The sequence below is a fragment of the Microcaecilia unicolor genome, chromosome 10 (assembly GCF_901765095.1).
Source record: "Microcaecilia unicolor chromosome 10, aMicUni1.1, whole genome shotgun sequence".
In the NCBI taxonomy this organism is placed as follows: domain Eukaryota; kingdom Metazoa; phylum Chordata; class Amphibia; order Gymnophiona; family Siphonopidae; genus Microcaecilia; species Microcaecilia unicolor.
This window is the reverse complement of record NC_044040.1, coordinates 17,036,628-17,056,584: the sequence shown is the minus strand read 5'-3', so window position 1 is coordinate 17,056,584 and position 19,957 is coordinate 17,036,628. Positions and strand designations below refer to the sequence as shown.

The 19,957-nt window shown below is 48.7% G+C and overlaps 1 protein-coding gene across 1 annotated transcript in view; it reads right to left on the bottom strand.

The window, feature by feature from the left end:
• Positions 1-19,957, bottom strand: part of LOC115478999 (collagen alpha-1(VII) chain-like) — a 309,662-nt gene that overhangs the window by 141,147 nt on the left and 148,558 nt on the right. The window contains exons 56-62 of the mRNA XM_030216704.1: positions 19,830-19,868; positions 16,588-16,659; positions 13,290-13,325; positions 8,962-9,034; positions 6,744-6,772; positions 3,430-3,465; positions 1,299-1,433 (exon numbers count right to left, since the gene is read on the bottom strand). Coding sequence (XP_030072564.1) covers positions 1,299-1,433; positions 3,430-3,465; positions 6,744-6,772; positions 8,962-9,034; positions 13,290-13,325; positions 16,588-16,659; positions 19,830-19,868 — 420 coding nt within the window. The remainder of the gene's footprint in view (positions 1-1,298; positions 1,434-3,429; positions 3,466-6,743; positions 6,773-8,961; positions 9,035-13,289; positions 13,326-16,587; positions 16,660-19,829; positions 19,869-19,957) is intronic.

Genomic DNA, 19,957 nt, shown 5'->3' with positions numbered 1-19,957 from the left:
GAGTTTGATTCCCACTGCAGCCCCTTGTGACTATGGGTAAGCCACTTAACCCTCTATTGCCCCTGGTACAAAATAAGTACCTGAATATATGTAAACTGCTTTGAATGTAGTTGCAAAAACCTCAGAAAGGTGGTATATTAAGTCCCATTTCCCCCTTTCCCTATATATTTACTTAGGGGCCCTTTTGCTAAGCCATGTAGGCACATATGCATGTCCTACACATGTCAATTTGGAGTTACCCCCTGGCTACCACATGGCTCGGGCGGTTATTTCGTTTTTATGCACATCTGCTAGGCGTGCTGGAAATTTATTTTTATTTTCCTGCATGCAGCGGAAACCGGGCAGTAATCATCATTCAACATGCATAGACGATTACCGCACGGTTACTGCATGAGACCTTACCACTAAGTCAATGGGTGGCGGTAAGGTCTCAGACCCAAAATGGACGCACACCAATTTATATTTTGCCACACGTCCATTTTCGGCAAAAATTTTTAAAAAGGCCTTTTTTACAGGCATGCTGAAAAATGGATCTGCGCTTGCCCAAAATATGCGCCTACACTAGCGCAGTCCATTTTTCAGCGCACCTTAGTGAAAGGACCCCTAAATAAGTACGTTTTCAATGTTTTCTTCAGTGCGAACTGATCGGGTCACTGCTTGCCCTGGGATGGATAGCATGGAATGTTGCTACTCTTTGAGATTCTACATGGAATGTTGCTACTTGTTGGGATTCTGGAATCTTTCTGTTCTTTGGAGTTCTACATGGAATGTTGCTACTGTTTTGGGTTTCTATTTGGGTTTCTGCCAGGAACTTGTGACCTGGATTGGCCACTGTTGGAAACAGGATGCTGGGCTTGATGGACCTTTGGTCTGTCCCAGTATGGCAACACTTCTGCACTTATGTAAACTTACCCTAATCCTTTCAGTGGAGCACTGACCAAAATGATCAACTTTCTAAATCCAAAGGAATAAGTATGCTTAGCAGCTGCCATGAAACACATGTCCATTTGGATATTGGGTCCTGGATAGGGTTGCAATACCCGTACACATAGAAGTGCTGTATACAACAGATTAAGTTAAATGCTAGTGCCAGTATTAGATTTAATCTAGTCTCTGCACCAACTGGGTTAATAAACAAAACCACAATGCCCCCCCCCCCCCCCAGTTGCTACCGTCATATATGAAAAGCTCCACAATCTGACCAATTCAAAAAGTCAGGCAAGTTAAAATGAGACAATCTAACTAACTTCCTGCAGTTTCTTCTGGTCTCACTTAGATCCCTACTGTGGGACACTCACAGTGTATTCTGAAGCCTGCTTCAGTCCCTGTTTCTTCCTTGTGGTCCGCTCCTTTTTGGGGTTTGTCAGCTGCTGAAACACTTCCTCCATGCCACCCTGCAGGAGATGGTCTGTCAGTTCTTTCAGTAGAGCCAGCTGAAATGGCAATGGAGGACAGATGAGCAAGCAGAAAGGGGTCTGAGCTTTCTCCCCAAGGACCAGCCCTGTCATGACACACAGCAGTTTCACAAAGCTGAAAGGGTCACATTCATCCAAGGAGGATAAGTCCCTTTGCAGGGGTGCAGTGATACACTGAATCAAACTCACGTCATGCATTCTTGACCACAAGCAAAAAGTCTGTTTCTGCTCCCCTCTTGCCCTGACTGTATTTTCAGAGTTTGGGAGTTTAGGAAGGCAGTGGTTGGAGACGGAAGGGGACCAGGAGGTACTTGGGCTTTATGGTAAATATTGGGTGGGGGGGGGATATTCGGCACACTTTTTCCATTGTTGGCTAACAGCCCCCTGCCCAGCATTAATTTGCTGATGAGAGGTGGGAACTTGGGATTACTGACATTTTTAAAGCACTAACTAGCTAAAGAGCCCTTTTACAAGGGCACACCAAAAACTGGACTGCAGCAGTGTGGGCTTTTTTTCTTTACTGGGACGGAAAATGAATGTGCGGCAAATTGAAAAGCAGTGCCTGTCCATTTTCATCCTGAGATCTTACCACCACCCATTGGGTCTCACGCGCTACCCAGGCGGTAAGCATTGAGCGCATGCCAACTTCCATTTACCGCCAAGTAGGTACCCCCCGGTAGGAAATAGAAAATATTTTCTACTGCACGTTTTCAGCGTGCAACAAATTTGGAATTACCGCCTGGGGCATGCGGTAGCTGGGCGGTAATTCTGATTTGGTGTGCGCTGGACAAGCATAGGCCATTATGCGTCTTTGTAAAAAAGCTGCTCAATTTAGCCAAGAAATGCCAGTTGCAACAAATTCTGCTGGGACGGAGAGGGGGTTAAATATTGGTCTCACTGTTGCTGCTCTGTTAATATATCGTCCATGGAGAAGAGATTCTGGACACAGGTTAGCATCACTGAGCAAAGTGGAAAGATCTATTCGCAGAGGTGGCAGGCCTTGTTTTTTCACAACTGCCTCTGAATCAAAACAACCTATTGTATGGGCATAAATGAGATAGGCCTGAGCAGAGCCGTAGCGAGGAGAGCTGACACCCGGGGCGGGTCGCCGCTGTACCTCCCCCCCCCCCCCGGAGCGCATACCTGCGGCGAGGGACGGGCGGGAGGGCCGATCCGCCCCGACTGCACGTTGCTGGGGTGTGTCGGCTCTGCGCTGATTCACTGCTCTCTCTGTCCCGGAACAGGAAGTAACCTGTTCCAGGGCAGAGAGGGCAGTGCACCAGCACGGAGCCGACACCCCCCAGCGGCGTGCACCCGGGGCGGACCCCCCCGCCCCCCCTTCCTACGCCACTGGGCCTGAGTTCCAAGCATGGCACTAGTGCCAGAGAAGCCTGAAGGTATCTTGTCATGTATGCCAAGGTCTAATTTCAAGGAACCCTATAGTTTGAGACAGGCTACCATGGGTTCCGAACTTCTCGCTGGGTGATTGCCTTCAGGCCCATTTCTTTATAGTTTATGCCCCTATTCATCATAATCCAGTTTTTCTCCACATTACTTAATGGAAAATTCAAGGGGTGCGACATAAGGCTTTCTAAGAACCCACAACAGCCCTGGAAATACCAGAGTCCAGGTTGGGTCCAGACTCAGAGAAGAGCCGGCAAATCACACCCCATTCCCCTACAATGTCAATTAAAATGTTCTACTACGTATTGTGTTGACATTGTACGTAGTATACTATGCCTTACTTTTGTTATGTGAATGTTTATACTGATGTAATCGTCTATTGCTCATGTTTGATCTATTCTTACTGTACACCGCCTTGAGTGAATTCCTTCAAAAATGCGGTAATTAAATCCTAATAAATAAATACATACATAATAAGAGTACAATCCATTCTTTGATGAATCTTGGAGAATCATGTCTCATTTGAACCATTTTCAGTAAGGTTTATCAGAACTGGAACAAAATTGTCTGTATCACAGAACCACCAAAAAAGTGACTTTTGTTCACCTACCTGAATGCCATAAGCTTCAAAAAGCTTTTCTAGATCCTGACAAAAGAATAAAAGAGACTTTAAAAAATGAAATCTTAGAAAATATAGAAGAAATGAATGAGTAAGAGCCTGATAAGGAACAGCCTAAACAGATACAGGCAAGAGCCTATGCAGTCGAAATTCCAAAACTGCTCAGCACCAAAATTTAGGCCCTTATTTTCAGCCAAAGTTAGGGGCTCTTTTGCTAAAGCTTAGCACGCGCTAACAGAAATAGCGCACCCTAGGGACTAGATTCTATATACAGTGCCCAAAAAATCAGCGCTAAAAAAGCGCTATTTTATAAGCTGCGCTTAAAGTTAGGCAGAGTTTATAGAATAGCACTTATGCCTGGGAATCGCACCTAACTTTAGGCACGCCCATTTGCAGCAACTGAAACGTATCCCCGTTATTTAATAACAATGTGCGTAAATTGTAGGAACACACCTGTTACGCCCGTGACCCATTCACAGGGTTACCATATGTCCGGATTTACCCGGACATGTCCTCTTTTTGAGGGCATGTCCTGGCAACCGGGCGGGTTTTGCCAATCTGCCCGTTTGTCCGGATTTCTGGACAAACGGGCAGATTGCTAGCCTCCCCTCCCCTTACTTACTAGTGCCCTGGTGGTCTAGTGACCTCTTCCGCCTTCAGGGCAGGAAAGAGCCCCCTCTTTCCTGCCCGGAGCGCTACCCTGCATGCATCCTTCCTGTTGCTGATCTTCGGCGCCGATTCAAAATGGCCGCCGAGAGTTGAAGTGACCTCGCGAGACTTCAACTCTCTGCGGCCATTTTGAATCAGCGCCGAGATCACCAACAGGAAGAATACATGCAGGGCAGTGCTGGTGGTCACTAGACCACCAGGGCAGTAGTAAGGTAAGGGGAGGGGGGGCGACGGGGTATGTGACGGGGAAGGGGAAAATGTGACAGGGTGCTGAGCGAGGGTGTGACGGGGGGGCAGAGCGAGGGTGTGAAAGGGGGCGGGGTGTGTGGTGGGGGACAGGGGCATTTGTCCTCCTTTTTGGGGGACAAAATACGGTAACCCTACCCATTCACTTCCGTGACCCCTTTTTCAGATCACATGTAAATTTTAGGCACAGATCCTCTGCCTAAATTTATACACCTAAACGGCCATTAAATCTAATTAATGCCAATAATTCTTTGTTAAAAAGCCAATTATTGGTGCTAATTAGATTGTTATTCAATTAAATTGCACACGCACAATTTATGGTAACTTTTATAGCATTAGGGAGCAAAGCTAAGAAGCCCATAGGTATAAAATGGGCTTTTTAGTATTTAGCGCGTGCTAAGCTTTACTAAAAGAGCCCCTTAGGTTCCAGTTTTGAGATGAAAATTGACACCAAACTTTAATTTTAGGCCCCTACAACTCAGGCCTCGGCACTTCAAATCAGTGCTGAACACCTAATGTCCTTCCCCTGCCACTACCCAGTTTCAGGGATCCCAAATGTAGGCGCACATCAGGGGACAATATTTAGTAAGTTCTAGATGCCACAACTCTTAAACTTAGGCACCTTGGGGTAGAAATTCAGCCGGAGGCAGCCGGCGTCTTTTTGTCTGCCACCGGCTTTATGCCTGGCTGGTGAATGCCAGGCCATGTTCAGGCATGGCACTGAATGTCTGTCCATACATGGCCGGATAAAACCTAGCCTAGTGGTTCCCCAACTGTGCGTCGTGGCACCCTGGTACACCTCAGCGAACTCTCGGGGGTGCCGTGGCGAATCGCTCCTACTTTCTCCTCCCACAGGCCCAGCATCTGTCGCTTCCTGCCTCTTCCCTCACCGCTGCTGCAGTGCTTGCAGCTTACATTTGCGGGCGTCAGCAATTCACACAGGCAGTGCGGGGACTTCCCTTTGCCACGTCTGGCCCTCGCAACAGGAAGTTGCATCAGAGAGGGCTGGGCACAGCAGACTAGGAAGGCACCAGAGTGCCTGTGTGAATGTAAGCTGAAAGCAGTGCAGCGGCGGTGGAGGAAGGAGAAGGAAGTGGACTGGTAGTGATCCTGGACCTGCAGGAAGGAAGGTAGGAGTGATGCTGGATTTGGGGAAGGTGCTAGTGTGAGAAGAGGGGGCTGCAGGGAAAGGGAAAGAGAGACCTATGTGGTGGGGGGGGGGGGGGTAGAGGGGTGCGGAGACCCATGTGGCTGGAGGGGTGCCACGGACACCCATTTGACCGGGGGGGGGGGGGGGGGTGCTGCAAACCGAAAAAGTTTGGGAACCCCTGACCTAGCCAGTTAACTGCAATATTCAGCTGTTAACCGGCTGAGTCACATAAAGATAGGCTGGATAAGTCGCATGACATAGCCGGCATAGAAGTAGTCACTAACTGGGAACATTCAGCGGAAGGTAACTGGTTATCTCCTACTGAAGAAACGCTGTTTAAGTGGTCAGTGGCCATTTCTTCCTGGTTAAATAGTGCTGAATATCAGAGGGACTGTGTTTGGCTTCCTAACAGAGGGGTCCTTTTATTAAGCTGTGGCAAAGGGGGTCGTACACTGGCATTGGCGAGTGTTTTTGATGTGTGCCGAGGCCCCATTTTACCTCAGCGGGTAAAAGGCTGCTTTTTAAAAAAAAAGAGATGGCTGTTGGCAAGTGACGCAAAGTGGCAAGTGGTGTAGCAAAGTCGGCTGTCACCCGGGGCGGATCGCAGCTGTGCACCCCCCCCCCCCGGATGCAGCGGCGTCCGTCCCCCCAGGGTGCAGCACGACACCCCCCCCCAGCGCAATGACACCCCCCTCCCTGGCGCATCAAGCCCCCCCCCCGACGCAATGAGAACCCCCTCCCCGGGTGCATTCTTGCCTGTTGGAGGGTGCAGAGAGCAGCCGCGCGCCTGTCGGCTCCACTGGCTCCCTGCTCCCTCTGCCCCGGAACAGGAAGTAACCTGTTCCAGGGCAGAGGGAGCAGGGAACCAGTGGAGCCAACAGCCGTGCGGCTGCTCTCTGTTACCTCCAGTAGCGTGCACCCGGGGCGGACCGCCCCGCCCTTGCTATACCACTGCGTGCGGCCATTTCAGTGGGGCAGCAATTACTGCCACCCATTGGGGCTCCTGCGCTAAGCTGGCGCTACAAAAATTAAAATATTTTGTAGCACCGGAAATGGTGCATATTGAGGGTGGGAACTACCACGTACTTCCGGTTTAGCACCGCTTAGTAAAAGAACCCCCGGAGTCTTTAATGTTGCTGCCAGTAGGTGGTAGCACAGTTTTAAAATATACCAGTCCCATAGGTAAGGTAGAGCACAGGTCAAATTTCCTCCAAGCTTATAAACCCACAAATTGCTGTACCTTGAGCTCCACTCCTTTACCAGGTGGGCCTCGGTTTCCCTCAAAGAAAGAAGAGAGTTAAGCATGTTAATATCACAAAGGAAGACAGCAGACATAAGAAACATCACAGGGGCTAGTGAAACAACTTTTTGTTGAGTGGGCTAAACCAGTGGCGTTCCTAGGTCAGCTGCCACCCGGGGCGGATCACCGCTGTGCACCCCCCCCCCCCCCCCCGGCGCATCAGCACCTCCCCGCATCAACACCGCCCCCCCATGCAGCATCAACACCCCCCTCCTCCGATGCATCAGCATACCCTGCATCAACACACGCTGCTGGAGGGGTGTTGGGAGCAGCCGTGCGGCTGTCGGCTCCGCTGGCTCCCTCTGCCCCGGAACAGGAAGTAACCTGTTCCGGGGCAGAGGGAGCAGGGAACCAGTGGAGCCGACACCCCCCCCCCCCCCAGCGGCGTGCACCCGGGACGGACCGCCCCCACCGCCCCGACCTTGGTACGCCACTGGGCTAAACATAGTGGGCCTGATACTCAGACCGCAGGAGTTAGTCTGGCTAACTGCCACGGTCGACCCTGAGCCCACAAATTCAATGCCGGGCCATTTGTGGTGACTGGCATTGAATTTCCGATTTAGTTCTGGCCGATTAAAACTAAACCAGCCAAGCTGATACTCGGCACTGGCTGATTAAGTTTAAACCAGGCAAGGATAGGCCTGGTATTCATGCAGCCAAATATGGCCGCCAAACTTAGCCGGCGATACGCTGAAAATCAGCGGATGGCCGGGTATATCGCGCAATATGACCGACTATCTGCTAACCACGAATTTTCAGCTGGTCACGGCCGGCCACGTCCCACTGAAAATTTGCGGATAGCCGGTTATGGGGCATTTAATCAGCCAGGTGTCTCTCCTGGCCAATTAAATGCTTTTGCGTATCGGGAGGGGAGTAACCTCAGTCCCTGACTCCAAGACCCCCTAGTTGCTGATGTTGAATGGAGAAAGATGTCACTCTGGCCATATTCCCGTTGGCCCCCCCCCCCCCCCCCCCCCCCCAGTCTATTAGTTAGACAACATTGTGTTAAAAGCTGTGTCTGGGACACTAAAAGAATTCTATACACTATACACCCTAAACCTTTACTCTCATCTCACGAATATGAGTCACCTTTCATGAGATGTCACGCTTTTCTCTTGCAAAGAGGAACTTATCAGGTTAGAAAACCTGTATCAGATCAAACTGATGCATTGAATTTGTGTAACAATCAGGTTGAACTGCAAACATGTCATGGCTACATATTAATAACAGCTACTAGTTTCTCAATATCTAATTTATTACACCTTCAAGAAAGAGTAGAGGAATTCACAAAAAAACAGGTACCCTTTCAGGTCAAAGGAGCTCCAGTACGTTCAATTCAGCAGAAAAGTAGATATAGATTTTGCAGCAACTTAATTCCTGGCAGCCGATAGATGCACCAGTAGCATAATTAATTAGCTTCCTCTGCGGTTTCCCCCATATCAATCCCAATAAAAATTACAGCAGCTCTGATCTAAGAGCTTTAGGAGATCAATGGAAAAGAAGATTGTGGGAAACGAGGATCCATGATTTTCATGGTTTCCCTGGTCTTCTGTTGCATTGAGATACCATGGAAATGACCTTTGCTGGTTATTCTGAGGGTAGTTCAGCCTATTAGCGGTTCTGAATACACTCAGTGCGGTGTCTAGAAATAGCAGGGCATTAAGCATCTGGGGCACCCAACTCTTGGTATCACGTTAAAGAATTGCCACTATAGTATTTTCAAAGTCTCTGTTAATATAACCTATCTCACTGATCAGACATGATACTGTAAGACATGAGGAGATTCCTAAACATTATGGGATGTGATTTACTGAAATTCCATATTCTCTCTGTTCCCATTGTTTTACATCTGTACTTATATGGATGAGGTCGAGAACCTGTACAATATAAGGTGGGGGGGGGGGGGTGAGGGAAAGAGAGTGATCAACCAATCTCAACACAAGTACAATTTGTGAAAGCTTTCCTACAACAACTGTGGCTACATCCTTGGTTAAAGTCTACAAGATGGTGCAGCTCTGATGATTTTATCGGCAGATATGAAACAAAGAAATCTTAGGGGGTTGGCGTGAGGTGTAGGTCTCCTACAACGCTCCCATCATGCTGCAACACGTGATTATTGGTACCAAGGTTAAGAGACTTACAGGGACCCCAGGGGGGCCAGGAAGACCAGGAGGGCCCCGAGCACCAGTAAGTCCAACAGGTCCGCGTTCCCCTTTCTGCCCACTAGTGACCTGCAATTCCCAAAAATATAAGATAAGCAAATGCATCCCGACACCTGAAAACAGTGTTTCAACCCAACAGCACAGTGACTCCTCTGTGAAGACTCGTTTCACACGAGCCTACCACTCTCGGCTCACCAAGCCTCTTCATTCGGTCAAAGTGTATCTGTTGTAAGACTGAAGCTTAAATCTAAGAATTCTTTACAAATTTTCAAACACCAATTTTGGTTTCCCAGTTCCAAAAAGGAGCACTTATCTGAATATCGCAGAACGAATTGGGTTCCGCAAAATACACACACACATTGAGGGGAATTGAAGTGGTGCGGGGAGGGGCTGCGAGGGTGGTATGGGATTTGCATTGCAGGACGTGTGGGGAGAGACTTGCTGAGCTGGACATGTGTGCTCTGGAGGAGAGGGGAGGCGGGGGGTGATGTGATGCAGAAGTTCGGGTGTTTGAGGGGTGTTGGTCCGCAGACAAACCTTTTCCGGAGATGCGAAGGCGGTAGAACGAGAGGACATGAAATGAGATTGAAGGGGGGCAGACTCAAGAAAAATGTCAGGAAGTATTTCTTCATGGAGAGAGTAGTGGATGCTTGGAATGCCCTCCCGCGGGAGGTGGTGGAAATGAAAACGGTAACGGAATTCAAACACGCGTGGGATAAACATAAAGGAATCCTGTTCAGAAGGAATGGATCCTAAGGAGCTTAGCCGAGATTGGGTGGCAGAGCCGGTGGTGGGAGGCGGGGCTGGTGGTTGGGAGGCGGGGATAGTGCTGGGCAGACTTATACGGTCTGTGCCCTGAAGAGCACAGGTACAAATCAAAGTAGGGTATACACAAAAAGTAACACATATGAGTTGTCTTGTTGGGCAGACTGGATGGACTGTGCAGGTCTTTTTCTGCAGTCATCTACTATGTTACTATGTTACTATGTTACATTGAATGCCACCTGAAGAAACTCTTGCTAGTTACCTTCACTGACAATTATTGTATAAAACACGTGTCCATGAGAAACTGTGTAGTGAACTGGAGTCAATGATTGGCAATCAGGTCTCTCATCTAAACTACTACTACTACTATTTAGCATTTATATAGCGCTACAAGGCGTACGCAGCGCTGCACAAACATAGAAGAAAGACAGTCCCTGCTCAAAGAGCTTACAATCTAATAGACAAAAAATAAAGTAAGCAAATCAAATCAATTAATGTGTACAGGAAGGAGGAGAGGAGGGTAGGTGGAGGCGAGTGGTTACGAGTCAAAAGCAATGTTAAAGAGGTGGGCTTCAGTCTAGATTTAAAGGTGGCCAAGGATGGGGCAAGACGTAGGGGCTCAGGAAGTTTATTCCAGGCGTAGGGTGCAGCGAGACAGAAGGCGCGAAGTCTGGAGTTGGCAGTAGTGGAGAAGGGAACAGATAAGAAGGATTTATTCATGGATTGGAGCGCACGGGAAGGGGAGTAGGGAAGGACGAGTGTGGAGAGATACTGGGGAGCAGCAGAGTGAGTACATTTATAGGTTAGTAGAAGAAGTTTGAACAGGATGCGAAAACAGATAGGGAGACAGTGAAGCGACTTGAGGAGAGGGGTAGTACGAGTAAAGCGACCCTGGCGGAAGACGAGACGGGCAGCAGAGCTTTGAACCGATTGGAGAGGGGAGAGGTGACTAAGTGGGAGGCCAACAAGAAGGAGATTGCAGTAGTCTAAACGAGAGGTGATCAGGGTGTGGATGAGGGTTTTAGTAGAGTGCTCAGAAAGAAAGGGGCGGATTTTACGGATGTTGTAAAGAAAGAAACGACAGGTCTTGGCAATCTGCTGGATATGAGCAGAGAAGAAGAGTCAAAGATGACCCCAAGGTTTCGAGCTGAGGAGACAGGGAGAACGAGAGAGCCATCAACAGAAATAGAAAACAGGGGGAGTGGGGAGGTGGGTTTGGGGGGAAAAATGAGAAGCTCGGTTTTGGTCATGTTTAATCTCAGGTGGCGTTGAGACATCCAGACAGCAATGTCAGACAAGCACGCTTTGCCTGCATTTTAATTTGATTGATTTTGAGGCTCATTTTCAAAGCACATAGACTTACAAAGTTACACACATGCACAGGAAAGCCAGAACTACTGCCTGGCTCCTGGACGAGCCTGGCGATAGGGTCGAATCACCGTGTGCCAAGCCAGCGAGTGCAACCGCTACTGCCCTTTGATAAAGGGCTTTCTACGTTTCTTGACTAGACTTGTGTATTTTTTGTTAAGTTAGTTCAAACCATGTTTTATTTTGTTAACTTTTATTTCTGTGCATTCAAATAGACTAACACAACAACCATGCTACTTTAGCCAATATTCTAGCCACCAAGCACTATTTCTCCTTTGCTAACCCAGGGAGGGCACTGTCTGACACTGGACCAGTGGTCATTAGTGTAACGAAAACTCCAAATGTGTTTTCTTCTTAATCAGAAAGGATCACTTTCTCAAGGAGTTTTCTCAGGCTGCTGTAAGTTCACACGAGAGCTTCAGGAATTACATAGTAACATAGTAGATGACGGCAGAAAAAGACCTGCACGGTCCATCCAGTCTGCCCAACAAGACAACTCATGTGTGCTACTTTTGTGTATACCCTACTTTGATTTGTACCTGTGCTCTTCAGGGCACAGACCGTATAAGTCTGCCCAGCACTAGCCCCGCCTCCCAACCACCGGCTCTGGCATAGACCGTATAAGTCTGCCCAGCACTATCCTCGCCTCCCACCACCGGCTCTGGCACAGACCGTATAAGTCTGCCCAGTGCTATCCCTGCCTCCCAACCTCCAGTCCTGCCTCCCACCACTGGCTCTGGCACAGACCGTATAAGTCTGCCCCGCACTATCCCCGCCTCCCACTACCGGCTCTGCTATCAAATCTCGGTTAAGCTCCTGAGGATCCTTTCCAAACAGGATTCTGTACCAATCATTTAACATTTGCCAAAGTCTCTTTAATCCATCGGATTTTAATTTTTCCACAGAGCCATTGTGTATCTCAGTGCAATTTTCTTACTGTTATATAGTGATCCAAGGAAAAGTTCAAGAGTCAAGGTTAGTGATTTTAAACATGCCCTGGTAATGTACATTAATAATGTATCACCTTAAGGAAATAGCATTTCTGTATTGATGTCCAACCCTGACATATTATATTATATGTAATTATCAGCTTTAGAAAACATCTGTCTTTGGGGATTTTCCTCCAGATTTTGAACATATCTCTCACAATGCACACAAATTGTTCCAGTAATCAATGACTCCACCAATCAATCTGTAAGTGAGATTTATAATGAGCATTCTTTATTATTTTTTCAAACCTCCATTCTGGGTCCATCCCCATTCAACGTGTGTGTGTCAGAAGAACTGAGATCATCCTGTCTTCTGAAAAGTGTCTGATAAACCTCTTCCGACTTGGATCCATCCGAACCTTCTCTAGCTACAATCAGGGGTGTGCTGGTAAATTTTTAACAACGGGTTCTCTCTCTCTCTGGGCATAGCCAGCCCTGCAATTTGGGGGGGTGGGGGCATGAGTGGACTTGGGGGACAACGCATGCCCCTCTCTCTCTACCTCATATAGGCATGCTATGGACTGCCACCACACCCCACTGCTTGTTTCTGGCTCTGAGCAGCAAGCTGGGACTTCTTGCACATGCAGGAGAAGTCCCAGCCTGCTGCTCAGAGTTGGAAATAAGGAGCGGGGAGCAGCAGCAGTCTATTCACTTGGCTGGCGAAGCTGAGCATCCCCACCAGAAAACTGAAAGAGATTTTAGCCCACATTTTGGGAGCCAGTGGTTAAAGTAGCCATGGAGGGCCTACTTTTACAACCGGCTCCCAAAATTCTTCAAATCTTAACAAACGGCTCTCGCCAGCCCGTGAGAGCCTGCTCCAGCACACCACTGGCTATAATACTACTACTTAGCATTTCTATAGCGCTACTAGGGTTACGCAGCGCTGTACAAGTTAATATATTACTATCCTCTCTCAAGCCTTCCATTTGAATGTCTTAAGAAGTTTTTGACTAGAATTTTGAATACAATTTAAAAAAAAAACCCCAAATAACATGCCTAGTTTTGCACTCTAAAAATTCATAATTAACTCTCATCCAATACATCAGAGTGGAAAATGGGACTTTCTGCCTGCATTTCCTTCCAGGACCCTAAGTGAGAATGATGTTCTTGAATGCAGACCCCCCCCCCCCCCCTCCCCATGCTTGACCCTCTAGTCTGGTTCACACTCAGTCATGTAGCGTGGAAATATTCTGAGAACTTACAGTAGTACTCGATTCACCATTCTGTCCCGGTTCCCCCTAGACACAGCACAAAGAAATGAAGCACAGTTTAGAAAGCAGCAGATGGTTACTACTACTACTACTACTACTAATCATTTCTGTAGCGCTACACGGCATACGCAGCGCTGTACACCATACACAAAAAGACAGTCCCTCATTTTAAGAAGAGGTCTTCTTCATCTCTGTGTACATTGACAGGGCCGTGCCGATGCGGTAAGCGGGGTAAGCGCCGCAGGGGGGGCGCTATCCTCTGGGGGGCGCCGCCGCTGCGTGCTTACTCTGCCCTCCCGCTCCCATGTAGGAACTGCCCGCCCTCTTCTCCCCCCCAAGATCCCGTTCCTTTTTTTTTTTCTTTTAAATTTACCTTCCTCCGGCAGCGCAGCGTCAGTGAAGGAGGCGGCGCTCCCAGTCCCGACGTCAGGGATGACGTCAGAAGAAGGCGGGGCAGTGAGCAGCGAACAAGGGAAGGCTAGAGACGTCGGGACTGGGAGCGCCGCCTCCTTCACTGACGCTGCGCTGCCGGAGGAAGGTAAATTTAAAAGAAAAAAAAAAGGAACGGGATCTTGGGGGGGAGAAGAGGGCGGGCAGTTCCTACATGGGAGCGGTGAGGGCAGGGGAGAGAGGGGAATCGCTGCCTTGGAGCCAGGCAGGTGCGGGGGGGGGGGGGGGGGGGGGGCGCCAACTGGTAGTCTGCAGGGGGGCACCAGATACCCTTGGCATGGCCCTGTACATTGAAATGAAACCGAAACTTTAGCACAAAGCCCAAAGGGTCAGAAATTGGCTTGGGCTAGAAACGACATGATTTGTAAAATGCAAACGCTTCATACTAGTACTGAGGAATGAGAGAGAATGTAGAGGACCAGCCAGGGGCGTATCTGGACTCCGGCAGTAGGGGGGCCAGAGCCAGAGGGAGGGAGCACATTTTAGCCCCCACCCCACCAACCCCCTCCCCCTAGGCCATTGCCAAACCCCTCCGCCACCAATGACTTGTTCCACCCCCCCTCCTGCCGTCAACCCTCCCCCTCTGCTTACCTTTGCTGGCGGGGGACCCCAACCCCCGCCAGCCGAGGTCCACTTCCACCTGCTGCTGCCTTTAAAAATATTTCTTCGGCTGGCGGGGGACCCCAACCCCCGCCAGCCGACCCGAGGTCAGACTCCGAACTGGATTCAACAGCTTTCAACAGCAGCACGGCCACACGGAGGACGAAGAAGAACTTTAAAGACTTCGGGTTGGCTGGCGGGGGTTGGGGTCCCCCGCCAGCCGAAGAAATATTTTTAAAGGCAGCGGCAGGTGGAAGCGGACCTCGGCTGGCGGGGGTTGGGGTCCCCCGCCAGCAAAGGTAAGCAACGGCAGCGGGGAAGGGTTGACAGCGGTAGGGGGGGGTCCAGGGCGAAATCTGCAGGGGCCCAGGCCCCTGTGGCCCCACGCAGATACGCCCCTGGGACTAGCACAAATTTTGGTACAACCTTTTGAGAACGTGCCATTACAATTATGCCATCTGATTCCCTTGATGGACAAAGCGGGACTAAACATACCCCACTCCACTAAGACATTCGCTCCAAATCCAGAAACAGACAACCATTTCTACTACTACTATAAATCACTTCTATAGCGCTAGCAGTCGTACGCAGCGCTTTACAATTGAACATGAAGAAGACAGTCCCTGCTCAAAAGAGCTTACAATCTAAATCAGGACAAATAGACAGGACCAAAAAGGATAAGGGAAGGACAGACAGAAGGACACATAAGGATAAGATAAAAGTTACAAGTCAGGAGTCGAAAGCAGCATCAAACAGGTAGGCCTTTAGCCCGGATTTGAAGGCAGCCAGGGATGGAGCTAGACGTAATGGCTCAGGAAGCCTATTCCAGGCATAAGATGCGGAGAGATAGAAGGAGCGGAGTCTGGAGTTAGCGATGGAGGAGAAGGGTGCAACTAGGAGAGATTTGCCTAGTGAACGGAGTTCTAGGGAAGGAGTGTAGGGAGAGGTGAGGGTGGAGAGGTAGTGAGGGGCAGTGCCGTAGCGAGGGCGGCTGACACCCGGGGCGGGTCGTCGCTGCGCACCCCCCCCCCCCCCGGTGCAGCACGTCGCACACCCCCCCCCCTCGGCGCTCAAACCCCCCCCCCCCCCCCGGAGTGCATTCTTACATTATTTAGAAGCGAGGGGCGGGCGGGAGAGCCAATCCACCCCCGAGTGCACGTCGCTGGGAGCCGCGTCAGCTCCGCTGGTTCCCTGCTCTCTCTGCCCCAGAACAGGAAGTAACCTGTTCCGGGGCAGAGAGAGCAGGGAACCAGCCGAGCCGACACGCCCCCCCCCCCCAGCGGCGTGCACCCGGGGCGGACCGCCCCACCACCCTCCCCTTCCTACGCCACTGGTGAGGGGATGCATAGTGAATGCACTTATAGGTCAACAAGAGGAGCTTGAATTGTATACAGAAACGGATAGGGAGTCAGTGAAGTGATTTCAGGAGAGGGCTGATATGGGCATAACGACTTTGGCAAAATATTAGTCGCCAAAGTCGTTATGCCCATATCAGCCCTCTCCTGAAATCACTTATTCTGAAATCAATTATTCTGGATCACTTGGGGGGGGGGGGGAATTCATTAGACCTCAGCGTGCACTAAGGGACCCTTTTACACAGGCGCGGGTAGCGTATGCCAAATTGGCACTACCGCCAGGGTAGCGCATGTGCCTGGTGGTAATTCTGATTTTGGCCTGTGCCAAATCCTGTGGTAGAAAAGAATTTTCTATTTTCTACCGCAGGGGGAATTCCCAGTGGTAACCCATGTTGGCACGTGCTGCATGGTTACCGCGTGGGTAGCGTGTGAGCCCTCACTGCTAACTCAACGGAGGGCGGTAAGGGCTCAGGTCATAAATAGGCGCCCGCTAGTTTTAATATTAGAGCAGGCCCATTTCCCAGCCCATTAAAATATTGCCTTTTTCCCAGCTGCAGTGAAAAGTGGCCCAGTGCGAGCCCAAAAGATGCGCCCACATTACCGAAAGCCACTTTTTTTTACCGCGGCTTTGTAAAAGGACCCCTAAATGCTAAGAAGCCTGTAGACATAAATGGGCATTTTAGCATTTAGTGCCTGCCAAAGTTTTGATGAATTTCCCCCTTTGCAACTCTGAACAACCCAGAACCAACTTCTAATAGTGTCATTGAAGGAACAGTGACATCAACACTGACCTCAGTGCTAACAAATTTCTATGATTTCTGTGCAGCAATAATTATTACTCGTGTTAAGCCAATTTTTAGTTGGCAGCTGACTGTAATACGTACTTTAAGTCCCGGAGGTCCAGGGGAGCCATTTTTCCCATCCTTTCCGTTCTTGCCTGGTATACCTGGGCTGCCCTGAAATGAAGGAGCAAATCTGAATCATAGAATTTCAGTGACTGGAGGAACCTGCTGGTCTGCACAGTATTAACTGTGAACAAAAAGGTCAATATTCAAACAGCAGTTATATATTTTGCTGCACCTCCATTGTTGGTCAAAATTTTAAAAAAAAAGGCATTTTTTACAGGAGCGCTGAAAATGGATCTGTGCACGTCCAAAACACACGCTTACACTACCACAGGCCATTTTTCAAAGCACCTTAGTAAAAGGACCCCTAAGTGAATATTCACCACTGGCTGGTTAAGTTAATAGTAGGCAAAAAGATAGGACTGTTGTTTATGCGATCTGATTTGATGACTAAACTTAGCCGGTCAGCGCTGAATACTTGCAGTTATCACACAATATAGCTGATTAACATTTCAGTGCTGACCGCGAATATTCAGCGGCGATAACCAATTATCTTGTGCTGAATATTCACAGTTAAGTGCTGAAATGCTATTTAACTGGTTAGTGGCCGTTTCAGGCTGGTTAAATAGATTTGAATATCGGGGACAGGTCTTTATTTTAGGCCAGATGTACTAAGTAACAGCTTTATCTTATGAAGATATTATTTTCACTATGTCTAGGCTTTGCTCTGTTTGCTGCCAGTGCCCTCTGTCTCTTTAGGGGCAGTGGGACGTCTTTTTGGCTGGAGGGGCTAAACAAACCAGGCCCACCCCTATGTTCTCTACTTGCCAATGCTGTGCTGTGCTGGGAAAAATACTGGTTGGGCCATGATCCCAGTGGCACACCCATGTATGGGCTGCTCAATGGGGACTGGCTTAGGTGGGGTAGGGTGAAAGGTAAGAGAGGTGCTTAGGTAAAAACCTAAATGTTCTATTCAATGTGGAAGCTCAAACGATTAAAACCTTTCTTCCCAAGAGCAACTTTTCGATACCTAATACAATCAATGGTCCTAAGCCATGTAGATTATTGCAACGGAATCTACGCGGGCTGCAAAGAACAACATTAAAAACTCCAGATCGCCCAAGATACAGCAGCCAGGCTGATATTCAGCAAAACACGCTTCGAAAGTGCCAAACCCCTCCGAGAAAAGTTGCATTGGCTCCCAATCAAAGAATGGATCATCTTCAAAATCTGCACCTTAGTCCACAAAATCATATACGGCGTAGTCCCAGAATACATGACAGACCTTATAGACTTACCAATAAGAAATAAAGTCAGATCGTCAAGATCCTACCTAAACCTACACTACCCAAATTGCAAAGGACTGAAATACAAAACAACTTACGCAGCCGGCTTCTCCTACATAAGCGCACAACTATGGAATGGGCTCCCAAAAGCTGTGAAAACAATCCACGACCACTTGACCTTCAGGAAATCACTAAAAACCTACCTCTTCAAAAAGGCCTACCTCAACGACCCCACGTAACCCTCTTCACCTACCAACACAGCATGACTATGATCGAACAGGACATCACGCAATCTTCATCCATTCCGACCCTCCATTTATACCTCATACGATCACTATACAACTTTGTATTTGTTATCCACTGACTGAGCAAACGCCTTTGACGGTACTATGTAAGCCACATTGAGCCTGCAAATAGGTGGGAAAATGTGGGGTACAAATGCAACAAATAAATAAATAAATAAACTTCATCCATATTCCCTTAAAAATAAGGAAGGAGAGGTGTCAGAAGTCTTGGTATTCTGAAAATAACATGCACAAGGCATTGCTTATTTATTAGGATTTATTAGGATTTATTTACTGCCTTTTGAAGGAATTCACTCATGGTGGTGTATAGCAAGAAGAAGCCAAAGAAAGGCAATAGACGATTACAACAGTAAAAATATTCAAATAACAATACAAAGTTTAGCACAGTATATGCTACATTACAATCAGGCTTATTTTCGAAAGAGAAGGGCGCCCATCTTCCGACACAAATCGGGAGATGGGCGTCCTTCTCTCAGGGTCGAAGCTGATTTTGGGCGTCCCCAACTGCTTTCCGTCGCGGGGACAATCAAAGTTCACAGGGGGGGGGGGGGGTGTGTCGGCAGCGTAGCAAAAGCGGGACTGGGGCGTGTTTAAGAGATGGGTGTCCTTGGCCGATAATGGAAAAAAGAAGGGCGTAGCACTTGGTCGACTTTACTTGGTGCATTTTTTCTTGCGACCAAGCCTCAAAAAGGTGCCCGAACTGGCCAGATGACCACCGGAGGGAATTGGGGATGACCTCCCCTTACTCCCCCAGTGGTCACCAACCCCCTCCCGCCGTAAAAAAAAACTTAAATTTTTTTTTTTTTTGCCAGCCTCAAATGTCATATCCAGCTCCTTGACAGCAGTATGCAGGTCCCTGGAGCAGTTTTAGTGGGTGCAGTGCACTTCAGGCAGGTGGACCCAAGCCCACCCCCCCTTACCTTTAAAACCCACTATACCCACATGTAGGTGCCCCCCTTCACCCCTTAGGGCTATGGTAATGGTATACAGTTGTGGGGAGTGGGTTTTTTTGGGGGGGAGGTTGGGGGGCTCAGCACCCAAGGTAAGGGAGCTATGCACCTGGGAGCAATTTCTGAAGTCCACTGCAGTGCCCCCTAGGGTGCCCGGTTGATGTCCTGGCATGTGAGGGGGACCAGTGCACTACGAATACTGGCTCCTCCCATGACCAAATGCCTTGGATTTGGTCGTTTCTGAGATGGGCGTCCTCGGTTTCCATTATCGCCAAAAACTGGGGACGACCATCTCTAAGGACAACCTAAGGACGACCATCTCTAAGGTCGACCTAAATGTTGAGATTTGGATGTCCCCGACCGTATTATCGAAACAAAAGATGGACACCCATCTTGTTTCCCTGCCCCTTCACGGAGCCATCCTGCGAGGACGGCCCCAGGAAAACTTGGGTGCCCCATTCGATTATGCCCCTCATAGTCAACACAATAGGCAATAAAACATTTTAATAGACAGCATAGGATGTAAGCAAAGATAGAACATATACATGGATAAGATAGAGTAAAAGGAATTAGAAAATAAGGGACTAATTTAAAGAAAGTTGCACATGAGTTCAGAAAGGCGCATGAATATAATCTGTGCCCTCGAGGGAGGCATTTGCACAGAGCCAAGTTTCCCTTCATGGAACATGACCTCTCCTTTAAAGGAAACCATTGTCTACTTGTTGCTGAAACTGTTTTACCTTTTCTCCTTTGATCTCTTTAACAGATGCAGCGTCCAGCTGGAAATCAAAATCAGGAAACATGAATTAAAGTTCACAGAATCTGAACCAGAGGGATCTCTGAAAGCAAAGAACACGGCATGACAGAA